This window comes from Neopsephotus bourkii, unplaced genomic scaffold (assembly GCF_033783945.1).
Source record: "Neopsephotus bourkii isolate Nb327-2 ecotype Australia unplaced genomic scaffold, CSIRO-AGI_Nbou_v1 NB_1765, whole genome shotgun sequence".
NCBI lineage: Eukaryota > Metazoa > Chordata > Aves > Psittaciformes > Psittacidae > Neopsephotus > Neopsephotus bourkii.
The window spans coordinates 12,424,105-12,436,568 of record NW_026902239.1 but is presented as its reverse complement, the minus strand read 5'-3'; the positions used below and the strand labels follow the sequence as shown (position 1 = coordinate 12,436,568).

Sequence of the window (12,464 nt, the reverse complement as noted above, 5' to 3'; positions counted from 1 at the left end):
AGGAAAACACAGTAAAGTTTCAAATATTTTTTTCTTTATTATTTGCTCTTTGACCTTTTATTGGTTTTTTTTTCTGAATAAATGTAAAGGGTCAAAGGAATTAGTTACTTCAAGTGCTGATAATGAGATTTAATGCGTCAGAGTGCAGAGAGGGAGCTCCTGAGAGCCAAAAGATTTTCCCACCATTGTAAATAATACTATGCATCTTCAGGATAATTCTTTACCTCCTCACTCAGTTGTCTGTTGAGCCAGGAAAGAGTAAATGCATGTGTGAACAGAGGCTCTGCAGAACTCTCCATAGCTGGGCTCGTGCATATGTGCACTTTTAGTCTTCCAGAATACCAGATACTGCAAATACCAGGAACACCATGGTATTACGGTAATGCCAGCTCCTGTGTTAATCTCAAATGCCAGATATTAACTTTTATTTTTAGGAATACATTTTACGGAGTTCTCTGTAACATTTGTGAGAAAATCGAGGTTTTTTTTTCCTAGTTACTTCTGGTTCGTTTAGGACTCCCTTCGTTTGGTTGGTTTTTAGAGCCTGATTCAGTAATGGAACAGCTGCTGACTGTGGCAGACACAGTGACTAAGTTCCTTCCGAAAGGCAAGCACTTACTAGTAAAAAACCAAGGGGCATACCTTTTACTGAATAAGTAAATGCAGATATTATCATCTTCACATTACTGTTATTAATTCCGTGTGTAAAAATGCACAATGACGTGGAGGATGAGAGAAAAAAGCTGAGCCCTTGCAAAGCATGCAAGAAAAAATACACAACACTCACTCCAGAACATTATAACAAAACAAGCTAGTGTATTTTATTTTGGGTAACAGCCAAGAAATCTGACATTTTGCCCAATATGGCTTTCTTCTAAAATTAAAAAGGTGCATATACCTCCAGTTGAGTCCACCAGCTACAGAAATTATGCTGTATACATCTTTAATCCATGGCAGCGTCACCAGAGTACAGCTTTCAGTGGTGTTTTCAAGCTGAATTAGAAGATAAAGTTTTAAAATAGTAAGTTTTAAAATGTTCATTTAGAAGATTTTATATTGTTTATATGAAAACATACAAATTTTTCATTTATACATATACTACATATAAAACTCCTTGTAATTAGCAAGTATCTTAATCTGGGTATTTACCTTTGTGCATATAGCAAAAAAAGAATGTAGTTAGGGCTTCAGATGAAATATTAAAGTTCAGACCTTTGTATATGCTAACTAAAATCTTATTCAAATAATTTGAACATTTTTTCCTGCTTTTAAAAGATGAAGAGATTCAGCTTAAAAATACATTCATAAAACAAAGAGACAGTTTTCTCCCTGAGACTACCAGTGTCAGTTATTTTGTGGTAATCTTTGAATGAAAAAATTATATATAAAAAAGACAGTAAGTTATAGTTTTCTATACGCTGCAGCACATTTCTTGAATAAAACTGGCATCATGAAAGGTGTAGGTTGGAGAATCATGCTCACTAGCTGAAAAAAAACATTGTCATATATCAATTTCAGAAGAAGAAAAAACTTTACTATAGACAAGGGAAGGTAATTAAGTTTTAACGAAAGATCTGTCTCTGTAGTATGTATAAATGGGAAAAAGTTGGGTGTATTTTTGTTTGGTTTGGGTTTTTTTTTCCCTTGTATTTCAGACACGAATTTTATCCAAAGCAGGGCTATTTGCTCCAAATGTAGATTTTCAATTTATGCAGAGATACTTAGTAGAGTATTCTAAATATGTCAGGAATTTGTTTTTGTTAATATTCAAAAAAGAAATACACAACTTGTAGGAACAGTTTCTGCTTAAGTTTAACGATAAAATGTTGGATTATAACTAGATGGCAAAGTCTCATGAGCAGCAGCTTAAGGAGTCAACCCCCCACCCCAATGAACAGCTTCTGCATTGTGGCTGTCTTTATCTCTCCTCAAAATCCCTCTGCTCTGAAAGCTAGCAGCTACCCTGGCTTTACTTCACATTCCTCTCAGGTGTTAAAAAGAGACAGTTTTTAAACTGCTACAAAGTAACAGAATAGAAATGAGACACATTAAACACATCCTGCCCAAACTGGGGAAGAGAGTGAAAGATACACTTTTCTTTAAAAATTTAAATTGTATTTATAGTAACCATGCAATTATGTTATTTTTTGGGGGAAAAGCCTTACCTGAAATCAAAGAAAACACATTTATAGGAAAAAGGGGGAAAGCGTTATGTTTGTTCTACCAAAATTTATTACGTAGTAATTACAAAGTTTAAAGATTCTTCCATTTTAAATAAAAATAATAGTTATAATTACACACATTATATAGTACCATGTCAAGTGATTCCAACAAATATAACATGAAATACAGTGCAGTTTCAAATCAGAAAGACAAATACTTTCTCATTCACAGTGTTTGACAAATTACAGGAAAGCTTGTTCACATGGGGGTTTACTTAAGGTCATGCTCTTATAAACAGTCCACATCACGCTGTGCCACAAAAACAACTCGGCTCTCAGAACGTGAAGTACCGGGCAAGCCACTCCTGGCGCTGGGGATCTGGTGAAGCCACTGGTGAAGCATCAGTCTGAGGAGGGCTAAAGTCACAGAAAGGAAAAAGAAAACACAACACAATTATCCCACAACTACACACAAAGTACAAATGTTGAGAGAAGAAAAACCCAAATCACAGTGAATATGCAGTAAGGAACACAGTCTGTTTTTCCATGGATTAATTATCAGTGTGCCTCAGGACATGACTGAATGTCTCCCTATAGAATCTGTGATCATCCACTCCATTGGAGAGCATCAGCAGCACAGACAAGTCAGTTTGGCAGCCACATTAACAGGGTGGGAAATGAATATTTTGGAAAACAATTTAAAATCTCATCAATAGCTGTAGGTTTCAGAAAGAATAAAAAGGTTTTTCTTGGAAAAGCGTGACTGCAGAAGGTCCTCTTTTAGCATCCTTTTCCTGTGGTAAAGTTCATTTTCAGAAATATGATGCGAGCATCATATTTGTAGACATGTGCTCACAAAGACTGGTTGGCAACTGAACAGAAATACACAGTTTTAATACTTGACACTGATCACAGATATCACTTGTGTTGTCGTTCATGCACACGTTTAAAATACCAGGAAAAGAGAAACTGCCGCACTGCAAAACAAGATTTGGTTCCCCCTTGAACACTTAAAAGTCTCACAAAATGAGCAAGAGAGAATTTAAATTCAGTTACACAGCTAAGTTCCTTTATCAATAAAAATCAGTAATAAAATAATTCCTACTGTATTACTGGATAGTACAGAGCACAAAACTATTTGGAATGGAAACTCTGGCATCACAGTCCACAAGTCCATGCACATGCATGTTAAGAGATATCTGAGCACACTCATGCACATCACATGCTCAGGAAAAAAAAACGAGCAACAGTACTTGTTTGGTTTTCTTTTAAAGATTGTTTTCTTGAAAGAGATTGCTTTCCCTTATCTGTTTTAAATTCTATTATTTATTTCCTTTTACTAATGTAGTTGCTAGGCATGTGGCTTTTCGCATTAAACCAAAGGAGAGAGTAAATAACCATATGTGGAACTGATAATTGCACATTGCTTTGTTGCCAACTTAGAGGTAAGAGTTCAGCACCCACTAAATAAGAGTGCAGCACTTCAGTGCATCTAATATACAACCACATAAAGCCAGAAGATTAAAATCCTGGATCCAAAAATCCATTTTTAAGTTATTCAGCTCACTATATTATTTTGTGAGAGAATTACTTGAGACTTTAATGCTGGTTTTGATTGCTAGAGTCTCAGCATTAAGCACCCAAGAATGGAATTTTCCTGTTGCTGTAGTAAGGTTACTCTTATGAAACAATCTGATCTAGGTGAGGAAAGGGGAAACATAAAACATTCACGGAGCACAGAAAATAATTTTCTTACATAAAAACCATTATCACATAATACTGAATAACAGAAATTCTGTGCAATTCCCGAATGACAATCAGTAAGTAACACAAACATTTAAAACAATTGTTTGTATATGTAAACAACTGGAAGCACATGAATTCTGTTAAAGGCTCTAAAGAGGTTTTCCAAGTTCAAGACTTATGAAAAAGTGAAAGATTACTTCACATTTCAATCAGGTCTGCAATAAAAAGGAATACTATAAAGAGGTTACAAATGCAATGTAAAAATTAAAAATGCCGTCAGAATAGTTGTACCTCTGAAAGGTTCATAAAGCAAGTGAGGTTCAGCTCAATGGGAATGCAAAATTTTCCTGACATAAGCAAAACCAAAAAGAATTAAAAAAAAAAGACTGGTGAGGCAGTGCTCACCTCAAAAACGTCTTGGGCTCTTTGGGTGGCACTGGCTGTGGTAGTGGTTTGCTGCTGTTGAACTCAATATCGTGGATGGGTGAGTTAGGAATGGGCTCCAGGCGGTTAGGATGTCCATTGCCCACCACTCCGCTAGATTCCAGAGCACTTAGATTGGGGACACTCACAAACCTGTTTGTTGATTTATCATTCTTCTTCTTTTGCTGCATTAAAAATAACAAATGTAAGGAAGGCATCTGGCACCAGGACAGATGAGGACATTTGCAAATGTAAAAGTTTTACTGATGGCAGGTTTGGGGTTTTTATGAAAGAGAGCAATAGGGACAGATCAGGCTCTTTTTTTCCAATTGTAGTTTTACTGTTTGCTTTGACCAGACCTGAACACCACGAATTTTTGCAGAAAAATCAAATTTCTGATCAAGATGATTAAGTTATTAGGACTCAGTTTAATAATCAGTCGGTATATTTTATGAGATCTTCCAATGTAACATTTTGCTCTGTTTAAGACATTGGAGATAGGAAGTTTTTCACTAAATTGTCAATTAATCTGTTCAATTTTTCATTTGTACTTAAATCATTTCTTGGTATCGGTGACACAAGTTTGCTGTCAACTGTAACTGCTGCAAATTTCAATGAGACAAAAAAGTGAATCTCTCCAACAGGTTTCACTCCATCACTGAGGCACGTTTTGGTAACTGGAATGTGGAAGCTAGAAAAGCAGCTACATCTCTTTTACAGTAATTAAGCCCTCATAGTTGCAAGTGTTATAATAATATTGCTAAAGAGAAAAAGAGTACTGTACAGGAGTTCATTTTCTCGCACAAGGAAAAGGCCTCTTAGCTGTCTTCTAATGCTAATCCAGCTACCACTTCTAGGCACCAGATGGCACAACTGAGCATTTTTCCTGATACGCTCCATACCCTACTGCCAGTACTTCAAGCGACTCCAAATACTGAAGAATTTTATTTTTATATCACTATTTCATTCTCCATAACACATCATAGAAAGGAATCAGTTTTTACTCTCTCTGCTTTTCTAGATATTCTAATGTAGAAGGATGCTTCAAAGAATTTGATAGCTTTTTAAAAACAGCTCTGTGACAAGATACCATGTGTACTTTCTGCCTTTGATCAAATATTCCACGTCCACAATAAAAGATTAATATTTTAAAAACCTTATTTCCAAAAATAGGATTTTTGAATTAATGCATTCACTTGTTCTCCTGAATTATGCATTATTTGAATATATAATAAGTACTTTCATTCAGATACATATATGAAACCCTAACAAAGCAACTTGGATAAAACCTCTCAAGGGCTTGTGGACTACACAAATTTGAACTAAATAAAGTGAAAAATAAGTGGAATCTCATGTTGTTTTGCTACAGCATTTTTCACTAGAATTCCACTTGAAACAGGAGAGCTGCTCTATTCAAGGGTGGGCATGAGTTCAAACAGAGGCAGGCGTGAGTCCTGTTGTTTGTACTTCTCTATCTCTCTCTTCTAGCTTTGGTTTCATTGGTTGACCTTTCTGGGGTTCGCAGATGTGAATGCTACTAACTGGAGCCACACTTGTGGATTTAAGAGAAAGCTATAATAGAAAAAAAGTCTTTTCAGCATTACAGTGAAAGATTGTCAAACTAAGGGTTAAACCAAGACTGCCCCATACAATTCACTTCTTCTGTAGGCGCTGAAGAAGCAAGAAATAACATTATGGTGGGAAAAAAAATAATTTAGTAAAAGTAACCAACTATGTAAAAACATCTTTTTACATCTTCAAGGTAATACACGCTGTAATTAACATGGTGTGTTAAACACACTGCAGTTAAATCTCTCTGCTCCACAGGCGGCTCATTTTTGGAAAATGTGTATTAGCCACGTAAGTGCTTGGAAAAACCCCACAGTTTCTATCTTATTCTCTGTAAAACAATCTATGCTTCTGAAGCGGTCAAATCTGGAGAGACAAAATCGTGTGTATAATTCCATGAAATTCACGCAAAGTATTAAGAAACTTCAGATGTAACAATGTAATACTAAACAGATCCATTGCGCAAATTAGAGAAGCCATAATGGATACTGCAATGGGTGTAATTTTGCATTAATATGCAAAGCCGTAGTAACTCATATGCTGTCTTTTCCTCACAAAAAAGAGAATGAGATTTTCAGTTTCTTTGTAATTCATTCTCCAGTAACACAGTATGTGCTTTGACAAAATAAAGTAACATAGTCCACAACTCATGAAATGAGAGATTACAATGTTCTGGCATACAAGACAGTTTTAAAGTCCAAACAGTTTTAAGTGATGGAAGCATATTATAAAAATATATGAATTTTCACCATGGAAATCTGATGATGTACTTTTCCCAATTGCTTCAGATTTCACACAAAACACAGGCATATATACTTGATGGCTACATTTCACATATTTATAAATGAGTGGTTCAGTCAAGCTTTCAGAATTTTCCAGCAACCTTTATCATATAAAAACAAAGCATTCAAATTGTATCCAGCCATACTGGTATTGTCTCTACTGGGCCCAAGCTAAGGTCTTTTATGCAGTTATGCATAAAAGTCAGGCAGCTGCATATAAGCTTGTGAGAGCTGCTGGGCTGCTGAAAAGCACAGCAAAATATTGACAATTTACAGCACAGTTTGTGCAGAAGTGGGAAGTACACTCATCTGATGTGAAACTACAATGAGGTTTAGCTAAATTGCAGCCTGATCTCAGATAACAGAGCCTGGACCTTGATCACTGGAGCTCTCGGGCATCTGAGCTGCTCGTGTTGTGCCCCTTGGGTTACCCTTTGCTTCAGAACCTTCCTGAGTTCTTCTGCCTCTACAGCTGGGACAAATCTCTTCCCTTTCCATGCAGGTGAAACAACCTATGGGTTATCACAAGGAGGAAGGAAATGTCAGAGAACTCAATCTTACTCCTGAAGTGGTGAAAAGACATAAAATTAAGGTACCTTACTGCAGTCTATTCACATTCCTCATGGAGAAATGATGCTGGCTTTTGAAGTGACAGGGAGGCACTATGCCTGAATGTACAATAGCCTTCACTGGCTGCTACTCAGCAGGATGAGAGAACTGGAAAAGGCTACTGCTGAACCATTGTCACTTGTATAGATGGTAACAGTAACTGAGAAGGCTAGAGTCTGACTTCTATCTCCTGCTGTCCCCACAGTTCATACCTGTTTTGTCACTTCAGTTCTCCAAAATTACTGTGTCTTTCTCCATTCAGACTCATTCCATGCCCTTCTCATACTCTTCCCTTTTCTCTTTTTACCTTTATTTTCTTCCTTTAGTGTCCTCTGTCCCTCTACCTTTCTAATACTTTTCCATCCCAACCACCACCTGAAAAGTGAAATTGCCCTTGCACCTTCCAAAACAGCCAAGAAAAATTAGGAATCTACCACTGTTCGCAGATATCACTGTTTTTCACTACACACTACAGTCCAGCCCTCTCTTGCCTTTCTGTCACTTTTCCATTTTGATTCTGCAGTTTTGTGAGAAGGAACTGGTTTATGTCATTCATGTCTAGCAAGCCAGGGCAACAATATCAATGGATCTCTTAACACAAAATAAACAAACCTACACAAAAACAGAGACAAATGGAAAACTATGTTCCTTGTTTTGAACATGTCTTTTAAGCGTGATATACGTATACACACACACACACCTATATTTCTTCTTTTACTATATCCTAAGTTTAGATTTCTTTTTCTTCACTTTAGCAATGAAGTCCATGGAACATACCTTCACCAATGGATTAATAACACCAACATTAGGGCTTGCATTAAACATTTTGTTGTAGTTAGTCTCCCTGTTAACTAGCTCCAGCTGATAGAACTTTTTGTCTTCCTAAAAAGAAGAAAAAATAGAAACTTCTTTTTATGCATTTTCAATGTTAGTGGCCAAATCTGCCTACAACTGATCCCAAATAAATTTATGTTTACATTTTAAAAGAAACTGGTAACTCTAAAACTTGCATTTTATACTTAATGTTATATATATTATTATATGCAATAATCTAGATAATTTCTATTTATGCACTTCTATTGCAGTTATACGCTCCTGAAAGTGAGTTTAGCCTAATGGCTTATGCACTGGGAAAGACTCAGTATGGCTGACTTCTAATCTCTAATTAATTCTGATTTCCTCACTCCTTCTTGCTTTTGAATCAGGATCTAATCAGATTCATATGATTGTTGTGTTGTGCTCTGAATTTGGGCAGCTTAGAAACCTCACAGAAGAAACTATTTCTTATATGGCTTACATGGCTGGCTTAATCCAGGACAGGAGATGTGAGATGTCTTATCAAGGTCATACTGAAATATGTTTTTGTAATAAGATATTATGCTTGACTGTAAACCTCTAGGTATCTAATTAGTTTAACCATTATGAGTTATTACAACCACAGGAGTAATGTGATAAAGAACATGAATAACACGCTAGCAGGACTGGTTCTTTAAATACATTTCAAACACTTTGAATTAGATTAACTTTTGTATATGTTGAGATATTAAACCAAGAGAGCACAAAAGTCTTACGATCAATTTCTTTATGAGTTGGTCCCGCTCTGCAATTAGGTCTTTCAGTTCTGAAATAAGCTGCAAGTCTTCTGGTCTTGATTCTCTGTTTTTATATTTTTCTTCCATTTCTTCTAAACTTTATAGGAGAGAAGAATACCCCCTTTAGCCTGATCCAGTGTAAAACGATAAGTGAATAGTCACATCTTTGATTAGTACAAAATTGTTCAGGGAGTAAAAAGAGAAGATGGTTTCCTTATAACCTTGAAGTAAATAAATTTCTATGTTACCATTCAGCTTTAGCTAGTTATTGAAAAAAAACGAATTCAACACTAACCATAACTTTTGCTCAAGTAACTAATAACCTGGGCAAAAGTCTAAAAACTTAACATTCTTCTTGGTCATGTAGTATTATAGGTTTGAGAAAAGGCCTCCTGGAAGTCAGACTGAAAAATAGGTGCTCAGCTCAATACTATCCTACAGACAGGAGAATTACAGGTGACATAGCTAAGATGGTTTCTTATCTAAAATATAGGAACTACATTGTCTTATATTTAATATTGACAAAAATGTTGAAAGCTGCCCATTTGCTTTTTTGATGAAGAAAACAAACAGTATATGTATTTTGTAAAAGATGACTATTCTTAATGCATGCTTGTGAGAATGGAGAAATTGGATAGACAGACAAGGCTGGCACAGTCTTCCTCAGCTCATGTGGAAAGTACTGGAACAAAGATATCCAAGAACAGTGAAGACTAATAGGTAAATAATTCCTCTCCACAAAAGCAACCTAGTACACTAGAGGTGAAATAAAGGAATGAGCAAAAGAAAAGCAGTAACACTTGGATATTGGGATATCTGGATTAAGAGAAATGTAACAATTGATAATATTTGAAAAAAAATGAGGAAATTTTAAATGCCTGGTGGAAAAGCATTAAAGGAGAGAAGTGAAATAAGCCAACTGAGAGAGGAACTGTACAAGTAGCTGCATAAATACCCTTGTTTCTTCTGGAAGAACAACTTTTGAGAGCAGGATGATTTAAAATGATTGTGCCTCCTTAAAGCATAAATATAATGCTCATGATGCTAAACAATGTTCAAAAGAAAACTACTAAAATACTTTTCTTACATATTCAGCTCTCGTGTGGATTTGTGAACCAAGTTTCAGAATAGATCCAGGAAATTTAACAAATACAATGAAAAAGAAATTATTAAAAAAAAAAAGTCCCAAACTCTCAAAAAAAAAATCTACGAATTTAAGGTGTCTAAGTCAGCTCAAACTTAATTCCACCAGAAACTCAGAAGTAGACATATTTTCTTACTTCAGGTAAATGTTTTCCCTTCAGAAGCAGCTATGTGATTTTTACTGAGTTGCATCTGAAAAAACAGTTCACATTAAATTACATTTATAATCTTCAAGTAACCTGCATGTAACCTGAGTAGATTATATAATGTATTTACATAAAACATGAACGTGAACCACATGGCTTTATTTGCAGAAAAGGCATCTGACTCAGCAGAACAGAAATACGCTCAGCTGGGTTAATTTTTTGTATACATTTTCTGCTGGCTTAAGCTATTGTATACAGATCCCCAGAGAATACTGCATGGTTACACACAGCTGTCATTTTATTTTCAGATATTTCAGAGATTGTGGGGTTTTAATGTTTCAAAGAGATAACATGTAATTTCAAGACTCTGATTGTTGAGCCCAATTAATGATACCCACTCTCAACTACTTTAAGATAGATTCTCCATTTCATAAATGTTCATAAGGCCATGCTTTAGGTAAGGCTGAACCTGGAGAAACGGTTACTTAAGGAATGGATGCATAAAACTACTTTGTGAGGGTTTTTTTTTTTTAACATAGTTTCCTGTTTTGGCAGCACCCTGCTTTAGTTTAAGTAGAGAGAGAACACAGTGAAAGGCAGGGTGGAACATTTGCTCTCTTTAGGCCAGGGGCTGCCTCCTCATAGCCCTAAGTTGAGCAAGAACCAGAATTCAGAAAAATTCAGGACACTGAAAACCAAACAACTTCATGGGAGAAAAAGTTGGGGTAAACAGTTCCAACACCTAGTTCTGGTGGCAGCCTGCAGGCCTGTTGCTTGTACAAGATGAATGCAGCAGTCAGGAGGTATGCCTAATTTACCAAAGAGCAAGTTATCACATTTATCAGGGCACAAGAGTGTACATCTGGATGATTACAAGGGAGTAAGAACTAGAATTTTATACCCATCTTATCTGAAGACAATTTCTGAGTGCTCATTATCAAGAAAGAATTAGATCCATTTGGGCTTTATTGTCCATTTTAAATTGATACTTAACTGTAAAAGATTTCTCTCATATACTTAGGACCAATTATTTTCTCTGCTGTAAATCTTTTGTACTGCAAATAGAAATCCTTCAGTGACAATTTTGTGTCAGGAAGCCTTCAATATGCTATGGAACCTCAGCCAGAAACCCTGACCAAAAATGTTACATCACAGACAAGAGGTAAAGATGTGGAAGACAGGAAAACACTGGCTAGATGACATGCTACTACATCATTTTTGCCCAGAGGTGGTCTAACTCCAGGTGGCATTTTCACTGAGAGATACTCTAAGTATTCTGTTATGATTATGCTCACATAATCCATTTCAGACACTATTTTCCTTATGCTAGCAAACCTGAAAATGCTATAATCAGACTTCTTAATAGCAAATATTGCTCATAAACTTGTTGAAGAAACTCTTGTGTTCTCAAGAAAGATGTATTAGAGTTTGAGAAAAGGGACTTGAAATAATGTTTTCTCCAATTTCCTATGAACTGCACAGATTTAATATCTTTCCTACTTGCATTGTTTTGGTCTCAAATCCCTAACAGTGTAACTTACTAAATTATCCTAAAGCTTATAGAATTGTGTTGCCTAAAGAATGCAAGGTTAGGCCCCATACTTGACTGAGATTTTTGCACATCTGAATCTCTGCAATACCTTCAGAAACTTACGGACACCAGAATTAATTATTCAATCAACGGAGCTACACACAACTTTTTTAATGCAACAAAACTTACGAAAATTGTAAAGCTGTATTAATTTCCTTGAGCAGCTCTTGGGTCTTATTAAAATCTGCCAGCATGCTTTGTTTCTCTCTGATGTGATCTGCTGTCAAGACATCCAGCTCTTTCTCATGTTTCTTGCTTAAATCTTGCTCATGCATCCTGTTTAATTTATTTTTTGTTAAAAAGAGAGTTATTCTAAAATCAGACTTGTTTGGTCATCATGATTTTCTGCCATGCTTCTAACGGCTTTTATACAGTATCAAACAACACAGAAGGATTTACTGATTCATCAAACTCTGCTACTTAGTGTCCTCCAACCTTCTAGCTTTTTTCATGGAAAATACATCTCCTTTAATGCTTTTTAAAATAAAGAAACAATGAATAAAACAAAACCAAATTAAAACACAACACTGTCACTAAAATATGCCAAAATGTCTCACTGAGGTACAGCTTCACTGTATGGTAATATTCACTAACTTTACTAGTAATGGACACAGCATTTTCTAAAGATGACTACATGATCTATAACATCACTTGATTAAGAGGATAAATTAAAAGCTGAAAATGGTAAAATCTCTTAAGTA

The 12,464-nt window shown here is 35.7% G+C and overlaps 1 protein-coding gene across 4 annotated transcripts in view; it reads right to left on the bottom strand.

Annotated features, from left to right (window-relative positions):
- Positions 1 to 793: 793 nt before the first annotated feature.
- Positions 794 to 12,464, bottom strand: part of FAM184A (family with sequence similarity 184 member A) — a 69,052-nt gene continuing 57,381 nt past the window's right edge. For 2 of the 4 annotated variants that reach the window (XM_061378125.1, XM_061378126.1), the window contains 6 exons: positions 11,893 to 12,039; positions 8,863 to 8,980; positions 8,069 to 8,173; positions 7,057 to 7,194; positions 4,314 to 4,516; positions 794 to 2,579 (listed from right to left, as the gene is read on the bottom strand). In XM_061378125.1, coding sequence (XP_061234109.1) covers positions 2,498 to 2,579; positions 4,314 to 4,516; positions 7,057 to 7,194; positions 8,069 to 8,173; positions 8,863 to 8,980; positions 11,893 to 12,039 — 793 coding nt within the window. In that variant the 3' untranslated portion in view covers positions 794 to 2,497. The remainder of the gene's footprint in view (positions 2,580 to 4,313; positions 4,517 to 7,056; positions 7,195 to 8,068; positions 8,174 to 8,862; positions 8,981 to 11,892; positions 12,040 to 12,464) is intronic. The other 2 variants (XM_061378127.1, XM_061378130.1) reach the window with 1 other exon arrangement.